This window comes from Manis pentadactyla, chromosome 11 (assembly GCF_030020395.1).
Source record: "Manis pentadactyla isolate mManPen7 chromosome 11, mManPen7.hap1, whole genome shotgun sequence".
In the NCBI taxonomy this organism is placed as follows: Eukaryota; Metazoa; Chordata; class Mammalia; order Pholidota; family Manidae; genus Manis; species Manis pentadactyla.
Window position 1 is genome coordinate 28,256,926 of NC_080029.1, and position 22,502 is coordinate 28,279,427.

General features: G+C 47.6%; 2 protein-coding genes across 6 annotated transcripts in view; both read left to right on the top strand.

Annotated features, from left to right (window-relative positions):
• Positions 1–13,988, top strand: part of MIDEAS (mitotic deacetylase associated SANT domain protein) — a 57,903-nt gene extending 43,915 nt beyond the window's left edge. For 4 of the 5 annotated variants that reach the window (XM_036913249.2, XM_036913247.2, XM_036913248.2 and 1 more), the window contains 10 exons: positions 3,417–3,762; positions 5,758–5,824; positions 6,301–6,443; positions 6,586–6,689; positions 7,220–7,295; positions 7,947–8,035; positions 10,095–10,244; positions 11,458–11,670; positions 13,097–13,293; positions 13,662–13,988. In XM_036913249.2, the coding sequence (XP_036769144.1) occupies positions 3,417–3,762; positions 5,758–5,824; positions 6,301–6,443; positions 6,586–6,689; positions 7,220–7,295; positions 7,947–8,035; positions 10,095–10,244; positions 11,458–11,670; positions 13,097–13,293; positions 13,662–13,842 (1,566 nt within the window). In that variant the 3' untranslated portion in view covers positions 13,843–13,988. The remainder of the gene's footprint in view (positions 1–3,416; positions 3,763–5,757; positions 5,825–6,300; positions 6,444–6,585; positions 6,690–7,219; positions 7,296–7,946; positions 8,036–10,094; positions 10,245–11,457; positions 11,671–13,096; positions 13,294–13,661) is intronic. The other variant, XM_036913251.2, reaches the window with a different exon arrangement.
• A 3,873-nt stretch (positions 13,989–17,861) lies between these two features.
• On the top strand, positions 17,862–20,503 carry PNMA1 (PNMA family member 1). The gene has a single exon (XM_036913252.2). It carries the CDS (start codon positions 18,654–18,656, stop codon positions 19,713–19,715), a length of 1,062 nt encoding a protein of 353 aa, XP_036769147.2. The 5' UTR covers positions 17,862–18,653; the 3' UTR covers positions 19,716–20,503.
• The last annotated feature ends 1,999 nt before the right edge of the window (positions 20,504–22,502 follow it).

Sequence of the window (22,502 nt, forward strand, 5' to 3'; positions counted from 1 at the left end):
TCATTTAGAACTGGATTAGACACTTTATTATTCTGAAATATCTCTTTTCATCTTTAGTAAACTTTTTGCTTTTTTAAGTCTACTTTGTCAAATATTTAGCTTTCTTTTGGTTAGTGTTGGGGGTGGGAGAAGATGAAGGATGAGTGTATCTTTTCCATCTTTTTATTTTCAGCCTCTCTGTATCCTTCTATTTAAAGGTATGTCTTTCAAGGGACATATAATAGGAGTTTGTTACTGTCTGTTCTAACAACCTTTGTCTTTTAATTAGAGCATTGATAACAGTTTACATTTAATGTAATTACTAATATACTTGGGTTCAAATCTGCTGTGCTGTTTGCTATTTATTCCATCCTGCTTTTTCCTTTATTCCCCTTCTTTGTTTCCTTTGGATTGATTTGGGTTGTTATTCCTTTTCCCCTCTTTATTAATGTATTAGTTACATACTTATTTATTACTCTTGGTGATTACCCTAGCAGCTTTTCTTATGTGGATTTCTGCGAGAGAGAACAAAGCCCTATAGAAAGGGATTTGCATGACTGTTTTCTCAATTCGCTGGAGGACAGCACATAGTTAGTACCATTCTAGATGCATAGGACAGAAGTTAACTTATTACATATAGTAAGTAAATGCCTTATGACTTTAGGGCTTCATTCTCTGGTTCAGAAGGGCTACTAGAGATTAAAGCATGCATTATTGGTTTATTGAAATCTGAATTGGTATTTTACTTCTTCTGAGACAATGCAAAGTTCTTACAACACTTTAATTCCATTTTCCATCAACCCCTAACTTGTAGAATTATTAACATGTACTTTCTTTCTGTCTATATTTTAACATCAACAGAACATTGTAACATTGTTTTGTTCTGTTGTTCATTTTAGATTTACTTAAATACTGTTTTTGTTGCTTTTCATTTCTTCTCATATCTCCAACTAGGATCCTCATAGGTCTGTTTCCATTATCTGTTATTTCTTGTTTTTAAGTCACATCTTGATCTCTTGTACATCTGGTTATTTTTTATTGAATGTCAGACATTACATATGAAAAATTATTGAGGTAATTAAGGACTCTAGATGATGTTCTCCTGTTCCAGAGAGGCTTTATCTTTGCACCTGAGAAGTAGCAAAGGGCACTAGCAATTCTGAATTACTTTAATCAGATTGAGATGAGATTATTTGAAACTGGGCATTATTCCATGTGAGGACTAGTCTATTTCTGATTTACCTTTATTCTGAGATACAGCCCTTTGGAGTTCCAATCCAAAGCTTCAGAGTTTATCAGTTTCTCCTTCCTTGGCAAAACCTAAACTCTGACTTTTATTCTGTTAGCTCCTTGAATTTATTAAAGGCTCTACTCAGTGCATCCACCTCAAGAGAAAACACAATTCCAAATGCTGGGCTTACCTCTGACTTTCCTTCTTTTCCTGGATCTTGGCTCTTTCTTTGCCAATTTATTTGCTCTCTAATACCTTTAGAAATGGTTTTTTATATTGAGTTCATCTTTTCTAGTTATTCTGAACTAGAGAGTTGGCCTCAGACCTGTCCTCTGTAAAGAAAGGATAGAGGTTGGAGGCTGGAGGTCTGGGCAGCTTGTACTAAGGATGTCAGGAAGGAGCCTGAGCAACTACACCGCTCAATGTACCCATTTCATAGATGAGGAAATAGGTCTGGAAAAGGCAAGAGACTTACCCTAAGGTCATACAGTCAAGTAATGGCAGAGCTAGTCCTGGAATTTCTATCTCCTGAATGCCTGCCTGTATTTTCACTACACCAGGCTTTTGGGGGAGGTTTATTTTTTATTAGTTATTTTCTTTATTATAGGCATTTTGAATCTTGCACAAAAGCATAGAGAATGGAAAATGACCCCCAAATTTAGCCATCATCCAGCCTTAGCAGTTTTCAAAATATAGCCAATTTCTTTAATTTGTACCTCCAGTTCTTCCTATCACTGTATTTTTTTTTTAAAGCCAATCCCAAACGTTGAATCAGTCCATACATAAGTACTTTGGTTTGTATCTGAAGTCGTCATGCAGAAGGTTCCTTCATTCCTCCCTCCCTCCCTTCCTTCCTTTTCTTTTCTTTTTTCTCTTTTAACATAAGCTCAATACCATTATCACACATAAAAATCAGTTCAAAAAATATTGTCAAATATTCAGAATAGTTTAAATCCATTTCCTTTATTGTAAAATTACAAATTATTACAGCTAGCTGAGTTCATGTTGGATTTCTTGTCTAGCAAGTTTGGGGGCCTTTAGCACCACTGCAGTTTTTTCTGTGCAATCATATTGGAAAGAAGAATGAACAATTTCATTTCTTCCTAGTCTGTAGAAGAGAAAAGAGGGCACGAGTAGGTAAAGGACATGGCCAAGGCCTCATGGAGAATCAACACTCTCCACTGGAAGGTCTTGTGGGAGCTGGAACCCGGGAAGGAGAGAAAGCCTGTTGTTTCCAGGCCCTCTTAGTCAATGTGTCCAATATCACCTGTTGGTCAGCTGTGTACCCAGGGAGATGACCACCCTCATAGCCCATTCTCTCTTGAAAGGATAGGGATGGTGCAAGAGGAAGCTTGCATTCCCTTATAGGCCTACCTTCTGTTCAATATGGAGACCCATGAGGCATACCGAGCAGGGTGAAGTGTAGGCCAGGAGGGCTAACCTTTGAGTGGGCTAGCCTGTGGTAGTAGGACTAATACTGTAAGAACAAAACTTCCTGTGAGGACAGGACTATCCTGTTCATTTTGTGGTCTGATGCCCAGCTCAGGTCTTGGCACACAGTAGAGGCTGCAGTCTAATACAGAGCTTGGAGGTTAAGCAGTGATAGCAACCAGTATTTATTGAGTAATTCCTATGTACTAGGTACTGTTCTCAGTGATTTCCATATATTAACTCATTTAGTCCTCATAGCTATCCCATTAGGAAGGCACTCATTATTCCCATGTTAAAAATGGTGATGCGCAGAGAGGTGAAGTAATTTTAAGTGGTAAGTAGAGGAGGTCAATCTCAGTCCAAGCAATCCAGCTCCAGAGACTGACCCTTTACCACTGTACTCCCCTGCCCTAGAGCTTGCTTTATAGCGGGCTGGGAACTATGGCCTCTGGAACAAATCCAGACCTAAGAATGTTTTTTACATTTTTAACTAATTGTTAAAAGACAGGAGAAGAAGAATATGTAACAGGGACCGGGGTGTGGCCTACAAAGCCTAAATTCACCATCTGGCCCTTTACAGAAACAGTTTGCTGGCCCCTGCCCTAGAGGAGAGACGATAAGAAGGGCTTTTGGACCTGCTGCCTGTCTCAGGCTCGCCTTGGTGGGTTTGGTGGGCAGACTAAGTTCCAAAGGTGAGACTGGCAAGCAGTGGTCAAGACTGTGATCCCCCAGGACAGAAGAGGCTGAGCCGCCTTGGTTCTGTTTCCTTCTCCAGGCTGAGGACATGAGTCAGAGGTTGGAGGGGGAAACTTCGGTGCGGAAACCAAAGCAGCGGCCGCGGCCTGAGCCCCTCATCATCCCCACCAAGGCGGGCACTTTCATTGCCCCTCCCGTCTACTCCAACATCACCCCATACCAGAGCCACCTGCGCTCTCCCGTCCGCCTAGCTGACCACCCCTCCGAGCGGAGCTTTGAGCTGCCCCCCTACACACCACCCCCCATCCTCAGCCCCGTGCGGGAAGGCTCCGGCCTCTATTTCAATGCCATCATGTCAACGAGCAGCATCCCGGCCCCTCCTCCCATCACACCAAAGAGCGCCCATCGCACCCTGCTCCGGTCTAGTGAGTGAACCCCTCAGCGGCCATGGGGGCAGGGAATGTGGAGAGGGTGGGCAGTGGGCAGGTGTGAGATGCAGGTTATGGACTCCTGGGGTTTGGGGTGGAACACTGTGGGAAAAGAGGATCCTCTCTCTCCTCTGAGTAAAGGAGGTTGTCCTGGTTCAAGAACAGGCAGGGGCAGGGGAGGATGTTAGCCCAGTTCTTTGGGTTCAAATCCCAGTTCCACCATTTGCTATTTCATCCCCTGTGCAAATCACGGAAACTCCTTGGGCTTTGGTTACTTCAATATTTAGATAAGGATATTAGTATTTGGTTGATGATGAAATCACCAATATTGAACTATTTTTAGATGCACAAATAGCAGTTTCCTATGGTGCAACCTAATAGCTAACTCACTGGGTTGTGGTGAGGCCCAGATACATCAACACATGTAAAGCACTGAACATCATGCCTGCTGCATCAGGTTCACTGTGAATGGTATGGGGCAGATCCCATCTCCTGGGTCTTTTCAACAGTCATTTGACCAAGAGCAGACATTTTGGCTGGCCTGGATGGTGAATTGCTGAAAAATGTTGCCCACTCCACAAAAGGATCCATTTCCGCAGGAAAACGGGATAATCCTATCTGTTTGTGTGGTGGATAGTAAACTTTACCGGAGGTAGCACAGAGGTGAGGCAGTGCTGTCACTGGATTAACCTCTGACCCTGACCTCACCCATGGTATAGCTCTCTGGTGCCCCCTGGTGTCTGTGGGGGAGAAATGGCTCACCCTGGGCTGGCCGTCCTTTGGCCCTCCCACTTTCACTGCAAGCTTAGAAGCTTTGCTCTCTCCCTGCCTGGGATGTGCAGAAGGAAGTCACTGTAGAGGCCAGACTGGCAGCAAAGAAGAGGTCTGTCCATCCATGAGTATTTATGGAACACTTGGGTGTAAAGCCTGTGAGGACTCCAATAATGTATGGGACACCATGGTCTGTTCTCAAGAGAGGATGAGGTCATTAGGGAGTTGGCATGGAAGCCTGGGAGACAAAAACACAGAGGTTCTGGGCAGTGTGGGATCAGCAGCCAGTAAGTGAAGCAGACCCCAAACTCCAAGTCTGTGGAGGCTTACTAGCCTTAGGTGGTGAGGAGAGCATTCAGGAGAGGGTGGGGCAAGAGCTGAGCTTGAACTAGGAGCCAGTCAGGGAGGGCACACTAGACCGGGGAAATAAGTGGTGCAAAGGCCTGGAGGTGGGACTGGACTATGCAGGGAATGTGAGGGGTCATGAGTAAGCAATCTTCTAGGATCCAGGGTCCAGGCAAGTTGGTGGTGGAGGCATAGGTGGAAAGGGAACCACCTTGAGTGCCTGAGGAGTTCAGGTTTTATCTCATACTGCAGAGAGAAGTCGGCAGAGATTTTGTTTTTGGAGCAAGGGAGTGTCTTCATCATGTGGGGCATTAAGAAGATTAGCTCAGGAGAAACCGAGGCAGAGAACCCAGCAAGGAAGTGAGAAGATAATTATGAAATGCTGATCCCCTTCACCACCCTGTTAGTGTGCGGAAAGTTTCCGCCTCTTTACTGGAGCAACCATGCTTAATGTTGGAATTAAATTGGTAGTGTGGGAGTTCTCAGGGCAGGGACATGGCTTTAGAAGTAGAAACTGGTAGTAGTAGTAGTACTACTACTACTACCACTATATGTACTACTAATAATATTTATTGAGGGCAAAGCTTTGTGCATCATTTCATTCACTCTTCACATTAACCTTAGGAGATGGGTAGTAATAGTCCCTTTTAGCAGGTGTGCAAATGGAGGCACCCACACATTTGATGAAGTCAGTTAGTCACCACAGTCACAGGCTGCGGAGCAGGACTCAGGATGCTCTGATTTCCAGGTGTGAACCTCTGTGAGTCAGCACTGTGCTCTTGTGCACACAGAGCCAGCTACCTAGGGTTGGGTGGGTGGGTGGGCTTGCTGAAGGGAGGAGGGTGCCCTTTTACCAACTTACCTTTTGTCCCATAGATAGTGCTGAAGTCACACCGCCTGTCCTCTCTGTGATGGGGGAGGCCACCCCAGTGAGCATCGAGCCGTAAGTGCAGCCCTGCCTGGCCAATGGTGTGAGGGTGGCCAGTTGGGGTCCAGCATGTGCAGGCAGGCCCTGCGAGGAAGAGGAGGGTTCTTGGGTACTGCAGAGTGCTAAGCAGGCCTCTCTGGGCTTCTGCAGTTGGCGCTGGTCTTTACTGTCTCCACCTTGCCTGCATGTGGAAATCACAGGGAAAGGAAAGGACCAGTTCAGTGTGAATTTGCTTCTGAAGAAAATTCTAAGGGTAGTCCAAGATACTCTTTTACCTGTCTATAAACTTGGTGCTTCTTTGCCCCTTTCCAACCTCTGGGCCTTGCCTTTCCAGTGGTACCATGCACTGGTCACCAGACTGTCCTCACAGTCCCCAGAAGCCAGATTCCCTTACCCCCAACCCTGCCATACCCAGCCTCTGCCAACTACCCCCAGCATCTTCTCAGCCCCACAAGGTGAGACTTCACTCCCTGCCCCTTTCATCCCTGCAGACGGATCAACGTGGGCTCCCGGTTCCAAGCAGAGATCCCCTCGATGAGGGACCGTGCCTTGGCAGCTGCAGACCCCCACAAGGCTGACTTGGTGTGGCAGCCATGGGAGGACCTAGAGAGCAGCCGTGAGAAGCAGAGGCAAGGTGAGAGGGGACCTAAGCCAGAGCTAGCAAGTGACAGGGGGCTGTTGGGCGGTGGATGGGCTAAGCCCAGATCCTGTCCAGCCTAGCCTGGCTCTGAAAGTGATTCTTCCCCTCCTCCCCGTGCTCGCTCCCTTGAATCCAGTGGAAGACCTGCTGACAGCTGCCTGCTCCAGCATTTTACCTGGCGCTGGCACCAACCAGGAGCTGGCCCTGCACTGTCTGCACGAGTCCAGGGGAGACATCCTGGTGAGACAACACTGCCAGTGGAGGGAGGGAGGGAGGGACCCCCAGGGAGGCTAGCATGGATCCATGCCTACTGCCCAGGAACCAGGCCCACTAGAGTGCAGATTTAAGGCAATCGGGAGAATTTGACCCAGCTGTGGGTTGTACAGGCTCAGCCCAAGGCAGCCCTAGTTCCAAAGTCCAGACTTTGCTGCACAGGGTCCTCCTCCCCAGTCCCTGATTCTGGGTCCCTGGGTTCCCATCCTCAGATGGGGCTATCACTGAGGGCCTTCTCTGCCTGTAGTTGCCTGCCTTGGGGGCCATGTGCTCCCTCTTAAGAGGCCTGGTGGCCTGGTTCCTGAGCAGCCCACCTCCCATGACCTCGCCATCCGGCCAGACCTCTTGTCCTTTAGCGGTTAAGGGGGCCAAGAATATGTGCCCTCCCTACTTGGAGGCCAAAAGAGGCCTTCTTAATTTTTCCCAGAGCCTCGGATGCTCAGCCTACCACCAAGACCCCTGCCAGGGCACTGACCTTTGCCTCATTTCCCTTGCAGGAGACGCTGAATAAGCTGCTATTGAAGAAGCCCCTCCGGCCCCACAACCACCCACTGGCAACTTATCACTACACAGGTGAGTCAGGCTGGGCCTGGGGCCTGGGGCCTCAAGGGGTCTCCCACATCAGTGGGGCCCAGCTGGGTGCTGGCTCACAGCCCGGGGTAGAGGTGGTGGGGAGGTGGGGTGGACAAGCCAAGAGCCAGAGGGAACCGACACCAAAGCTGGGGCTTCCTGTGCCCTGGAGGGGAAGGGGGAAGGGGGCAGGTAACAGGAGCCCATCCAGGACAGGGCAGAGGCACAGGAACCCAGAGAGTACCATCCAAATTGGCACCGGGTCCTGGAGCTTAGATGATCTCTGGAGTGTCATGTCCCTTTCTGGGCCCTGTGCTTTAAGCAGGACATTGACCAGGCGGCATAGTTACAGCAGCCCTTGTTATCGATCCCTGTTGAGTGGTCTGTCTTGCCTGTGCCAGGCAGAGAGCACCAACGGCCCCACACACATTATCTCACAGCTGGTGAGGTGGCTTCTATTTGACAAAAGAGGAGAGCATGGCTCAGAGGCTGAGCAATGAGGCCAGTATGAGGCAGGACCAGGATGTGGAGCCAGCTGTTAATGCCTGCAGGGGCCCTGGGTGGATGGCCTCACTCTTTTCTGCGGGTCAGAACTGGCCCCACCGCATTCACAGTCCCACCCACCTCACCTTCCTGGCTCCCTCTTACCTGCAGGCTCTGACCAGTGGAAGATGGCTGAGAGGAAGCTGTTCAACAAGGGCATTGCCATCTATAAGAAGGATTTTTTTCTGGTGCAGAAGCTGGTGAGCCGGGACTCTGTTTCAGGGGCAAGCAGGGCAGTTGGTGGGTTGGAGGAGAGAAGCTGCCTGCATGCCTCGGGGGTCCCTGTGCAGTGGGGGCCTTGCCTTCACTCACCAAGCACTTAGGTCAGTGCCACTAAGTAGCCACAGAGAAAATTTTCTAAACAAAACAGGAAGGGGATAAGAAAGGGCCTTTTTTCCCACTGGTTCTCAGCCAGTGGTTCCCTCACCTCAGGCTAGTGTGACCAGCCATGCTCTGGGTCTCAATCCAGAGGGATGTCTGAGTGGTCAGCAGACCCAGGAATGTCAGACTTAAAATAGTGACTTGCCTAAGGGAGAACAAGAGGATGGTTGCAGGCAGAGGTAAGCATTCCCCAAGGAGCTGGAGTATTTCAAAAGCCACAGTTTGTAAGTAGGAGAAGTCACCCTAAAATGAGAGCCAGTAAGTTACTGTATAACCAGACAGTGGGGAAGGGGTTGGGTGGAGGCCTCTGCCCACTTCTGTCAGATGCAGGGCTTCCTTCCAGAACTCAGATGACCACCAAGAGGAGGCCCAAGGCTAGTTTTCCTAGGTTCAACGTGTCTTGTCCTCTCCCTGTGTTCTTTTGGGGAGAGTAGTCCTTGCTAAGCCAAGAACTTGGATCTTTCCACCAGCCCTTTCTTACAAAATCTGGGCTGTGGGGAAAGTGAGTTCTGTGGACCACTCTGGGGAAAAGGGCTTGTAAGAGCGCACACTTTATTCCTGGGGTTGTAGATTGTGCCAGGGATGGCTCTGGGGACTGGACAAAGTACCAGTGAATTCTCCTACAAGGTCCTGTTGTGAGGACAGCTGTCTGCTGGGTTTCAGTAACACTCTGTTCCCTATTGGGCAATATTGCTGGGAAGGACATGCCTGTGAAATTCACTGAGGCGCCCCTAATGCCATAATGAAAAGAGCAGACCATTAGTCAGTCAAACACATGATCAGAGAACGACATGATAGTCAAAAGTGTAAACAGGACAAAGTATAAGTTTTAAGAAATTAAATCTGTTCCTGTGACATGGAGCATGTCTCCTCCCCCTCAGGCACAGCAGACCCTCACTGATCCCTTAGGCTTCTTCGGACAGGGTCTCCCAGCTCCCTTCCTGTGCAGCCCAGCAATTGGCTGAAGAGTCTGGGACCTGGGAGGAAGGGTATACAGTCAGAGAAAACTGACTCTATGTACAAGAAGCTAGTCCAGAAACTAAACCCAGTGGCCGCCTGGGTTTATGGAAGGGAGGGCTAGCATTTCAGAGGTTGGGAGGCCCTGGAGGATCATTTTAATTTTACCCCCTCACTATTTATACACAGAGAGACTTGCCTCAGACCACACAGCCATTTAGTGGCAGAGTTTGGAGTAAGATGCTTCCTCGTCAGGTTTTCAAGAGCTTCCTTGTTAGTCTCTCTTGAGTTCCTCTCTGAATAGGAGAGTCTGGCATTTCTCTCTTAGACCTGTCAGTTGCCACTGCCTGGGGAGGAGTCAGACTATTGCCTGGATTGATGAAGGGCGTCTGTGTTGCCGGCTGGCTTTGAATGTGGATGGTGCCCAGACTTTTCTCCCTTAATTTTTCATTTTGAAAGATTTCAAACTTACAGAAAAATTGAAAGAGCAGTACAGTGAACACCACATGCCCCTTAGATTTACCAATTGTCGCCATTTGTTTTCTCTCTGTGTCTATATACAAACCTATACACACCTATAGTCTCTGTTTTAACTAATCATTAAAAGTAAGTTACAGACATCATGAGACTTGACCCAAATAGCTCCTAAGAACAAGGATATTCTCCTATAAACCCACAGTGCCATTATCATACCCAAGAAAGTTCAACCAATAAAATAGTACTTTCTAATATGCAGCCCATATGAAATTTCCTCAAGGCTCCACTTCGTCCTTTTTGGCTCTTTTTTCTTTTAAAATAGTGATGATAGATTGGTTAGTTGAATTTGTTAACATTTGCTGAGGTTGAGGGGGGATGTGCAGGGATGGGAAAGGCAGGTTTGCAAAACCAGGAACTCTGACCTTGGTTTTGGCTTCCAACCAGATCCAGACGAAGACCGTGGCCCAGTGTGTGGAGTTCTACTACACCTACAAGAAGCAGGTGAAAATTGGCCGCAATGGGACTCTAACCTTCGGAGATGTGGACACAAGTGACGAGAAGTCAGCACAGGAAGAGGTTGAAGTGGATATTAAGGTGACTCCCTTCCCAGCCTCTGCTGCTTCGAGCCTGGGCTGGGTCTGGGGCTAGGGCTGAGTGGGGAGCCTGAAGCCGAGCTACCAGGAGTCCCTGGAGGACAGAGAGAGGAAGGTAGTGTCCCTGCAGCCCCAAGGAACTGATGTCCTGGGCACTGGCCCTGGGCTTTTGGGTTCCCCTCTCTATCCGCCAGTGTCATAGTAATAATATATTATGTTGATGCAGAACATTGGGGGATTTTCTCACAGTATTTGCACCAGCATCAACTTAGTGTTCCCAGAGAGCAGACCTCTGACACTGTTTCCCAAACTTTAGTCATTCTCGTATTACCCTTAAGAATTTTACTATGTCTGCATCCTACCACATGTCACCATCACTATTTCTGTCATGTCCACACACGACTTGTTCTATTACTTCACGTTTTTCTTTAAGTCAACTCACTTTTTACTCAAAAGGGAAGCTTTATCTCATAATCATTAATAGAAAACCAGTATCACTTGGTATAGAGGGTACTGGTAAAAATAAATATATGTGAAACCTAAGAATGTTATTAAATTCTAGCTAGGTACTATTACCTGCAAGGCTCTGAGACTGGGGCCTGACCTCTCTTTAAGTCTAGTGAAGTATAAAGACACATTAACACCAACTTGAGAATTTGTCCTTGACGTAATCAGGATTGAACAAGAATTGAAAAGAGAATGTTATTTAATTCTGTGCCCATGTATCCACCTACCCTCATCTTGGGGTTACAAATCAGCACTTGGTGACATGCTACTTTAAGATAGGGAGTACTTGGGTCCCTATTCTGCAGATGGGAAGGGAGTAGAGATACAGAAAGTGATGCAAGATAGTTCAGAATTGGAGCTCAAGGCTTCTACCGGGTTCCACAGATCACCCAACCCAAGGATGTGTCTCTTGGACACATCCAGGACAGGTGGCCTTTGGCGAGGGACCAGCGTGCTTCCTCAATGCCCCTGGCTCCATCTCAAGCGCTTGGTCTCCATCCGAGGGCTCCCAGGGCCCAAGACTCTCTTCTTTCCCAGACAGACTAGCTGTGGGAGGGCAGAGAGTCATAGCTGAGGAGGCTGTCCCGGGCCAGACCAGGCAAGCAGGACTAGCAGGAGCCGGTGACCCCCGGACTGGGTCAGGATCAGTCCACCATGGCTCCGTGACTGAGCTACAGGCTCACTACTCTCGTTCTTGTCCCCTGTAGACTTCCCAGAAGTTCCCAAGGGTGACTCTGTCCAGAAGAGAGTCCCCAAGTGAAGAGAGACTGGAGCCCAAGAGGGAAATAAAGGAGACCGGGAAGGAGGGGGAGGAAGAGGTGCCAGAGGTCCAGGAGAAAGGGGAGCAGGAAGAGGGACGAGAGCGAAGCCGGAGGGCAGCAGCCGTCAAAGCCACCCAGACACTACAGGCCAATGAGTCGGTAAGTGCAGCCTCCACCGGAGGAGCTGAGAGCTAAGAGGAGGGCTGGGGCTGGGCCTGGGAGTGCGGGAGGGAGGGCAGAAGAGGAACATGACTGTGATCACCATCATCATCATAGCAGGAAATGTGTTCAGTACCTCACGATGTTGATTCATTTAATCCTCATAATCCTATGTGGTAGGTAGTCATTATTCCCATTTTACAGATGAAGAAACTGAGGCCCAAGACAGGATGGTTAGTAGGTAGCCTGATTCCAGAGTCTGCTATTAATTTTTAAACTATATTGCCTCTGTATCTGAGGCCCAGGGGAAAGAGTCTTTATGAAAACCCAGGAGGTGTGTGGGACATTGGGGAAGCATTCATGAGTAGACAGAAGAGGGCTGACGAGAATGTCTGAAGCTGAGCTGAGGCAACAATAATGGCCCCTCATGCATGACCTCTGCAAAGTGCTTTTCTGTCCAGTATCTCAGTAATTCCTCACAATAACCCCATAGTGTTCATCACACCTTGCAGATGGAGGAAACCAGATTCAGAGATGCCAATGACCTACTTGAGGTCTTACCCCAGATACTTCCAGTGCAGTACTCTGCCCACCACATCACAGGCCAAGAAGCAACTTACCAGCCAGAGCTGTTCCTTGTTAGGGAGAGGTCCCCCAAGAGAGGGCAGAGATGGGAAGGGTCTGTGGGGAACTACAGTGAGAGTCTTCGTGTGTGTGTGTGTGTGTGTGTGTGTGTGTGTGTGTGTGTGTGTTGTGTACACTGTGCTTGCAGGAAAAAACCCACAAACTGTAGATACAAAGCTGTTTGCTACCTTATGAGCCTTGCTGTGCTTGTTCGAGCTGTGCTCTGTGTACATGCTCACTTGAGTTCTGCAGACTTTTGTGAACACTTTCCTGTGAGGGTCAACCCAGTGCACATACTTACGACTTCTAATGGCCATCTGGGGCTCCCTTGGCCTGAGGCCCATGCTTTGCATATCCTGAGCAACGCCTCTCCAGGTCTGCACTTAGTGTTGTTGGCTCTCTGGCACCTTCTTGGCATTTAGTATGGTGGCTCATGTTGTCATGACTTAGCTGCCTGCAGTCTCTCGGTTCCACTAGACTTGGATCTGTCTCTTCTGTATCCCTAGCATCTGGCACAATCACATGAACTTGAATCTCATTTATGGAATTAGGGAATGTTAGGTAATTACTTGTACCAGCAGCTTTGTAAAAAGAGAGCTGGCTAAAGACAGAATTGGCTGCCAAAAAAGCAGGGAGTGCCGTGTCACTGGGAGAATTCAAGCGGATTCTGGGGCACCATCTGGAAGATTCTGGGGGACCATCTGGCGAGAGTGTATGAACTTTAAGATCCATCTATTCCCTGAGATTCCAGAATTCAGGAACCTGTCTTCCTTAAATCTCTCAACTCTTTGATCCTCTCCAGGCCAACGACATCCTCATTCTCCGAAGCCATGAGTCTAACGCCCCTGGGTCAGCCGGTGGCCAGGCTGCAGAGAAGCCAAGGGAGGGGGCAGGGAAGTCTCGAAGGGCACTACCTTTCTCGGAGAAGAAGAAAAAAACAGAGACCTTTAATAAGACTCAGAATCAGGAGAATACTTTCCCTTGTAAAAAATGTGGCAGGTAAGACAGCAGGCCCTGTCTCCACGGGGACTGGCATGGTGTCCCGCGGTTGGTGGCTGGGCAGACGTCGGTCGTGGGGCGAGTAGGAGGTCGGATCTTTCGCCTCATCTTCTGATTGGCTACAGGGTTTCCAGGGCAGTGACGTCACCCGGCAGCATTTCAAAGAGGGCGTCAGGACCTCACCCGTCTCCTAGGCGGAGGGGGGTGGGGGTGGGTCACGTGGCAGGAGCCCCCAGTGGGAGGGGAGGGGAGGGGAGGGGAGGGGAGGGGAGGGCCCCCCCCACAAGGCCCCCCCCTACGCAGTCTAGCGGTGGTTCCAGGCTGCTGGGGACAGACCCCTGACTTGGGTCCCTCCTGCCCGGCTACAGGGTGTTTTCCAAGGTGAAAAGCCGCAGCGCCCACATGAAGAGCCACGCAGAGCAGGAGAAGAAGGCCGCCGCTCTGAGACAGAGGGAGAGAGAGGCCGCCGCCGCCGCCGCCTCTGCGGCCAACGCCTCCCCACACCAGCCGTCCCTGCGGGAGGAGAGCAGCGCGGGCGACAGGGGCTGAGGCCCGGGGCTCGGCTGGAGGCCCTCCCTGCACCAGCCCTGCTGGCGCCCACCAGCGCCCTGGAGCCTCCAGAGGGAGAAAGGAGAGATCACATGGATTTTTTCTGAAAAACAAAAAGACGATAAAATAAACGGCTCTTTTATTTATTAAGGCCCCAGGAGCAGTCTTAGGGCTGTAGGATCCAGTTTCTTTGCATTCAGTCTGTTGGAAGTTGTCCTTCCGCTTTCCTGGAACTGTGAGAGCCCTTTCTCTCCGGGGCTGCCCCTGGGGAGGGTCTCCAGCCGCTGCCATTGCTGCCTCTCAACCCAGGACCTCTGCTGCCACGCAGTCCCTGTCCGTACTCTTTGTTTCCCCCTGCCCCACTCGGTCACCATGGAGAGCCAAGCGCAAGCGCACCCCCGACCCCCCACCCCGCTGCAGCGTTATTCCCCCTCCTTAGAGGAACTCAAAGGCTGCACAGGCCTGCCTAAAGCCGGGGAAAAAGGAGCTCCCTTGGTGGGAGTGTGGTGGCCATCTCTGAGAGTAAGCTCAGCCTGGCACCTGTGCAGTCCCTGCATGACAATTTCCAGGCCTATGCTGTTCCAGTGACCCTGTCCTCAGGCCACCTCCTCCATGGGAGGGAAGCCACCAGAATGCCTAGAGGGAGAGAAACCTAGGACAGGTACCTATTTTGCTGCTTGCTCGCAGCCTTCTGGAGCTGGAAAGTTTGGGGAAGGGAACAATGTTCCTGTCCAAGCTCTCAGCCCACTGGAGGGAAGGGAACTGTGCAATGGTTGGAAGACCAGGGACCAGGAGCTTTTGATAATAAGCCTTAGCTCTTCTGCTTCCCAGCTTTTTGCCAAATCCTTGGGCTCTGGAGGCTACTAAGGGAGCTTAGCCTACACCCAGCCTGCGCCTCCACGGTAGATGTTCCCTGACTGCCTTTGCCCTGCCCTTTTCAGCTGCCACCTAACCCCACCCCACCTGGCCTAGTGTTGATAATCCACAGCTCAGCCCCCAGTCCTGCATGCTGGAGATTTCTGGATCCTTCCCTGGGAGGAGAGAGGTCTCCTAGCCAGATTGGACAGGAGCCTTCATTCCTGTTGTCATTTGGGAGCTATTTATTTATTCTGAATATTTAATTTTTAACACATCCTCTCAGGGACCAGGGGCCTCTTGTTTGCCAGAGGCCCAAGTGCATTTATCCCAAAACAAGGCACTTTCTTGGCATCCACCCCACCCCATTCCCAAGACCCTACGGTCCCTTACCTAGTTGCTCTGGGAGCTCTTGTCTATAGGAATGACAGTGGCACTGAAAGAGGGTGGAAAGTACCACCAAAGCCACACATAGACTGGTAGAAGCAAGGGAGATCAAAGGCAGTTCTTGTTACTCTTCTCTGGCTGTACTTTCAGATTGTTTGAGGGGATTGGCTGGAAGCCAGAATTCTGGTTTGGTTTCTGGTTTGAAGAATCCCATATTTGGCATTGAGTCACTGAAGTGAAAGGGCTGGAAGGTTCTGGAGGCCCCCTCACTTGCCAGTCCCATAGAAGGGCTGAGTTATTTTTTATCTTGTCACTGAAATTTAGTTACATAAAAGAAGTTCTAAATTAATTTAAATATGTGACAGGTCAACATGTTAGGAAGGAGCCAAAAAGTATTCATTCTGCTACTCCTTATGAGATAGGCATCATGCTGGTAGCTGGGAATGGGGAGTTTTGTTTATATACTATGCACTAACAGGTATTTTTCAGCATTCATTTATGCATTAATATGGTTCTACAGGACCCCAGCTATGAGGAACAAAATTCTCCCCCCAGACTCCTGGATGGCTACATAGATTTCCAACTTCCCTGTTAGTTTTCTCCATAGATGTCTATAAGCTCAATGTCTCAAGGTTGCAAAAATCTGGTATACTCTCCAGGAACAGTAGGGTAGCAAATTTAGGCTCTCTTCTAAATCACTTGTATGAGTGCCTTCGCAACTTCACCCCAAAGTGCTACTTATATTTCCCAAGGTTTTTTCTATTTAAACCATATTTAGTTTCAGGCCCCTTTTTGGACATGTGGTAACAGAAATCCTTGTTTAGAGTGATTCTTATTTTCTAAATTAATGGAGACCGCACCAGGTGAATGTAGGTAGAGAAAATCAAGGTAGTACCTTGGTATTTACTAATCCCACCAGATACCATATTTTAGAAGGGTTCATGCTCCAGGAAGAGTTTGTATCTAGAATGCAATGTGAAAGTTAAAATGTTTAGAGGGCAGATGCAATTCTGGCAAGTGACCAGCCAATAAAGTAGGTATAGCCATAGAAGCTGGCCTAGGTATGCCTTTTATGGTGCTTTCTCCTTGTGAACACATTAGGCTCTTCTTTTTTCTTTTCCCTTCTCCTCAGAGCTCTTTGCTTTAAGAAGTTAAATGATGAACACCTCCAGCTTTATAATAACCTCCCCACACCATCTCATATCCATCTCCCAGTCTCCATCTACACTCAGCTTAAGGGCATGAAACTAACCTAGTGCCTGTGTTCCAGACCATTTCTAAGGTCTCTTACCCACCCAAGGAGACAGTGCTTCAGCACTGTCATCCTCTATGCCCTCAGCAGCCCCCCTCAGCTAAGGTACACACCCACCCCTTCTGCTACCCCACTTCCACCCCGGCACAGAGGTCATATGCTGCTTATGTCTAAAGGGATCCCCTATATTTAACTGCCTCAGTGACCTAACCTCTTTCTTCTCATGTGCCAGATGTTAAGATGAAGGTAGAATATAACACATACTCAAGCCTCAGCTGTTTAAATATGTTTTCACTGGGGCTCATTTTTCTTGGATGGTATATATTACCAGACTGGCAAGCCTAACTCCTTAGGTTTACAGGAAGTATGCATATTTTTATAAAACAATTGTATGTCCTCCCCATATTTTGCTGTGTTAATATTTGCCTCTAACAACTTGCAGCTGTTTCTCTTCATTTGTCTCTAAGTTGAAGGCCTTGTTGGAAGGGACAGAGCACAGGAACAGCCTTGACAGTCTGTAATTATTGTACAAATTTTTAATAGCATATAAATGAGTATATTCCTTTTATTTTGGAAAAGATCAGACACTGCCTTTTGTGTGTTTGCTGCCTGTGGCACCCTTTTTTAAAAAGACTGTTACATATTAAGATAGTGTATATATATATAAATATTACCTCTTTTGCTGTACAGTTGTGATAGACCAGACTGAAGATTTTATTTTTTGTGTGCTTTTTATAAAAAAATAATAACACACTAAAGAAAATCTTGATGTGATTGATTGTAATGTACCTATGTAACTTATTTACTTTTGAATGTTGTGTATCTTTAAACCTTTTATTAAATAAGGTTTTAAAAATTCAGAGTTGAATGCTGTGTTCTTTTGGGGAGATTTTCACCATCTGGGATTGACCTTGTTTTGCTTGCAGGGGGATTACTTGACGTTTGTGAGCCATTTAAGGATTCTTTTTTATCAGCCCATTGTCAATGATTCCAGGACACGGGAAATGACACTAGCGTTTGCCCAGCTATAAAGATTTCAGGCTATAGGTCTTTTTACAAAAGTTTAGGAAAAAATCCCCAGTGTCTCACATAAAACATGCAAATGGCAGATTTCCAACGTTTTAGTTTCATTGGTATGAAATATGGAGCATGCAGTGTGCGATCAAGTGGTACAGAGAAGCCGCGGAGGGCATTTTCATATGCAGCGCTGATTCATTGAACAAACGACGTGAGTAGACAAGTCTGCCTTGACAGACGCATTTTCAGCAATATCATCATAAGTCCACTTAAGAATTATGCTTTAAACACGGTGCTTCATAAAAAAATATATATATCTAGAAAACGTGAAAAACGAAATGCGCCATCTGAGAAACCAGTACCCGGAGCCCCTCTGACACCATGGCAACTAACTGCACGACCCCGCGGGCCGCGGAAGTGCGCGGGCCTCGCGTCTTCTGGGCCACCGTTGCCATAGCTACGTTCTCGCCGGCTGGGCCGCGGTGGGAGGCGGGCGGGGCGGAAGCCGTCGGCTGAGCCGGCCCCTCCCTTCACTGCGACAGAAACTCCTCCGCTGGCCGAGGGTCGGTGGGATTGGCAGTCGAGTTGCGCCAGACAGCTGCAGCCCGCGCGCACTGCTGCGCCAGCCTCGCTTTCTTGGGCGTCCCACGCCTCCACTGGCTGTGTCCTCGGATCTCGGCCGTCCTTCCCGCCTGGCGCAGTACCTTGCACCCGCAACCATCCTGGCGTCTGGCTGGCCCTGCAGTCGAGACCTCAGAGAAGTCTCCCCGGAGTCACACGTTTCGTACTCAAAGCAGCTGCCCCATCGCCTGCCTGAAGGCCCGGCTCGGACCGCGAACGCCTGATAGACTCCGGCAGCATCAGCGAGTGCCCCCCGACCCAGCTGCGGAGAGGAGGCGGCCACGCCCCGCCATCACACCCCAGCGACTTCTCCAGCCCTGCGGCTCTTGCCTTCGTCGCGCGTTTTCGTTCCTTGCCTGCTACTCTGAGACGCGACACCCAGCCGGCTGGTGGAGGACCCCGGCCACGGACCCCCACTAGGGACGCAAGATGGCGGCGGTCGCATGACACGACAGCATCCCCCAGCCTTCGCTCTGAGAACCCGCCGACGGACTAACTTTGGGGTACAGCGAAAAAACAAGATAGGACTGTGGTGTCGTTTTTTACTTGTGATTGCGTGAAGCTTGTGTTCCTCGGGCGTAGTGGGAAGAGTGTCTCCTGTTGTCCTGAGTCTTAGATTAGGCTGTTGTCCCCAGCCTAATCCGTATTCGTAGAATTGGGGCCCTTGAGAGTTGAGAAAATGGCGATGACACTGTTGGAAGACTGGTGCAGGGGGATGGACGTGAACTCCCAGAGGGCCCTGCTGGTCTGGGGGATCCCAGTGAATTGTGATGAAGCTGAAATCGAGGAGACCCTCCAGACTGCGATGCCCCAGGTGCCCTATCGAGTGCTTGGGAGAATGTTTTGGAGGGAAGAGAATGCGAAAGCAGCCTTGTTAGAGCTCACTGGCGCCGTCGATTACGCTGTAATCCCCAAGGAGATGCCTGGTAAAGGAGGGGTCTGGAAAGTGGTCTTTAAGCCCCCGACCTCCGATGCTGAATTTTTAGAAAGATTGCACCTCTTCCTAGCAAGAGAGGGGTGGACCGTGCAAGATGTTGCCCGAGTCCTTGGGTTTCAGAACCCCACTCCATCCCTAGGCCCAGATATGCCAGCAGAGATGCTAACCTATATTTTGGATAATGTTATTCAGCCTCTTGTTGAGTCCATATGGTACAAGAAGCTGACGCTGTTCTCCGGGAGGGACATCCCGGGGCCTGGGGAGGAGACCTTTGATCCCTGGCTGGAGCACACTAATGAGGTCATAGAGGAATGGCCGGTGTCAGATGTAGAGAAGAGGCGGCGGTTGATGGAGAGTCTTAGAGGCCCCGCAGCTGATGTAATCCGCATCCTCAAGACTAACCACCCTGCGATAACCACTGCAGAATGCTTGAAGGCGCTTGAACAGGTGTTTGGGAGCGTCGAGAGCTCTCGGGATGTGCAGGTCAGATTTCTGAACACTTACCAGAACCCGGGAGAAAAGTTATCTGCTTATGTCATTCGTCTGGAGCCTCTGTTGCAGAAAGTGGTGGAGAAAGGGGCCATCGATAAAGATAACGCGAACCAGGCCCGCCTGGAGCAGGTCATTGCCGGGGCCAGCCACAGCGGGTCTATCCGAAGGCAGCTGTGGTTGACCGGGGCTGCGGAAGGTCCGGCCCCTAACCTTTTCCAGCTGCTGGTGCAAATACGCGAAGCGGAAGCCAAAGAGGAGGAGGAGGAAGCTGAGGCCGCCCTCCTGCAGTTAGGCCTTGAGGGGCACTTCTGAGTCCCAGAAATGGGCTTTAGTGCGGCTCTAGAGCACTGCCCTGCCTTTGTCCCTGTGTTGTCGTACAGGTGTTTCTTAGTAGTAAACACAACGCTTAGCCATGTTCTCTTTTCGTGGGCGGAAGTCAGGCCTGCGTATTTATGTAACAGTAAAATCGTGCAAGCAAGCACTCAGCTGCTACAATACACGCGAGGTTTGTTAGCTACAATGACAGATGAAGGCTTGGACACAAGTGCTCAGTGCAGGCTGTCATAGCAATCATAATCAGTTGTGAAAAACGTGAACCTGTAATACTTCCCATCAAGGTAATTAAATGTGAAACTGCGTGTTACGATGTTTAGTGCAGCGCCTGGCTAAACACAGGAGTGTTTAGTAAATGTGAACTGTTAGCTACTAATTCGTGAATAATATTTCCTTACTGTACATTACTGATTTATATTAATGGAAAGAAATGTGAATCAATTAGATATTTAATTTCACAGTGCAAATTTTTTATATGCCATCTTTAAACACTTGCATCAGTTTAATGGAAACGTATTTTGAGGCTACAAAATAGGGTTTTAGAAATATACTCCCAAATCTTTATTGAGCTGTGTAAATCAGATTTTTTCACTATTCAAGATACAGATATAAATTGCATGGGGAGGTTAATATGAACCAGTTACAGTATCCATTCTCCCATTTCAAGTCTTTGTCATTAATAGTTTTCTTGTTCATACTGACTTTTAAGTGTTCTAAATTTGAAGTTATTAAATACATGTATACAAATAAAAATATTTTAAAAATTCTATTGTCTTCTGATTTTGACATGTATACGAAGACTTCCCCATGTCACTAAAAAATCAAACCTCATTTTATCTTTAAGCTTTATATTTTAAGTTGCAGTACTTTCAATGTATTCAAATTTTGCATGTTATCTACAAGGCAAATTTAAGAAGGCTAAATAGATATAAGTAAATATATAAAATGTTAGAAAATCCTGAAGTGGGGTTCAGGTGGTTATCTAGCAATGCTTTTTCTCCCCTTTTAGCTAAAAATGTCTCACTGAAAGAATAACTCGTCATACCTGTGTAAAATGAATGTTTAAATTTTACAAAAGCCATTTTATATCAGGAGGAAAAAAAAAGGAAATGTAGCCTAAAAACATGTTTTTTGGATGCAGAGATTCAGTGACTAAAGATGTCTATCTTTTGAGATCTAGTAAATCCAGAAGTGATTACACAAACATAAAAGTTCAGTGGAGCTTTTCTTAGTAACAAGGCCTTCTAAAATTACAGCAGACCTATCTAACAATCATAAGAAGATTTAATTATAAAGGCTAATATTGGTATATGTTCTGATTTTTCTGTACACATATCCTCCCTACCCATGTCTGTTCCTCCCTCATGTTCTCTCAACACACATCTCCACATATTTTGACCCCTCCAACAGACGTTCCTGTTCCCCTCTCCCCCACTCAGCTTTCCCTCCAGTCCCACAGGCATGATGCTGGCACACACACTCCCCTCACCCCATACAACCCTCCATCTTCACACATTCTCTCCCTCCTGTCCCCCAACACTCCATCATAAACATACTTCCTCCTCCCACTAGACATGCTCTGCACCATAGTTCCCCACTACCACCGTGCATTCCCATTTCCCTGCACATAGACACACACTCCTAACACACCTGACCAGCTACCACATACATGCACATAGTCCCACCTCACACACATTATATTCGTGATGAAAACGGGTTCATTTTTTCCACTCAGTATATTATGGGCATCCTTCTGTGTATATGAAATACATGTACATATATATTTAATACAACATATATGGCATAAAACAATATCAGGATTCGAGATGTCCACTGTTCTAGAAATCAGTGATCTAAAAAGATAGTAATGTGCTGTTTATGATCTGAATTAAGGTTTTTCTCTTTATAGGCTCAGAAATTAAAATCTTTCTGCTTTTTAAAGCAAGCCAGCAGCAGAAACATCCTTATAACCAAAGAACTGTGTAATAAAGAAATAGAAACTGTACTACAGTTCCACTCTGACCAAAATTACATTTGGCTGATAGTATAGGACATATAATGAGAAAAATGTGTGATATTACTGCTATTACTGGGTTCTTCCTATTTCTTGTGTATCAAAAAGGGGCTGGCTAACATCAGATTATTCCAGACAACAAATCGAGGGCCTATCTGCCAACTTTAATCTTGTACATTTTTGGAAGTGAGTGGAGGATAGGAATTGGCAAGTGCAGTAGTAACTTGCTGCCCTTGAAAGCAACTCCTTCCAGGATCCTACTCATTTGCAGCAGTGCCCAAAGACTTTCTGGGGAAGACTAACAAACCTAGGAGATGAGATCATTGGTAGTGAACTGAACTACTGAAGAAAAAATATAGCAAACAGAGATTACTCTCTTCCTCCCTCCCTCCCCCTCCCTCTCTCACACACACACACACAAATGTGTGGAATGTTATCCAAAACCTGAATTTCTTTAGAATTATCATTGGAAATGCACATTGTTGGTCTATGGTGCTAACACTAATGGTCATGTAAACAAAAAAGATACAAATTAATTTTTTATAAAATAACACAATTTATTACTATTTCAGAACAAGTCTCACAAAATAACACTCAGAAACATTTCTAAATAATTTAACCCAATAAGTTTAGTCATATACACAAAATTCCTGCATATAAAAGATTATTACCAAAGTATTAATAGATGTTAAAATGTTTTTCAGAATGGAGTTGGTTCTGGAAGCCAAAGATTCTGGAATAATGCTCGTGAT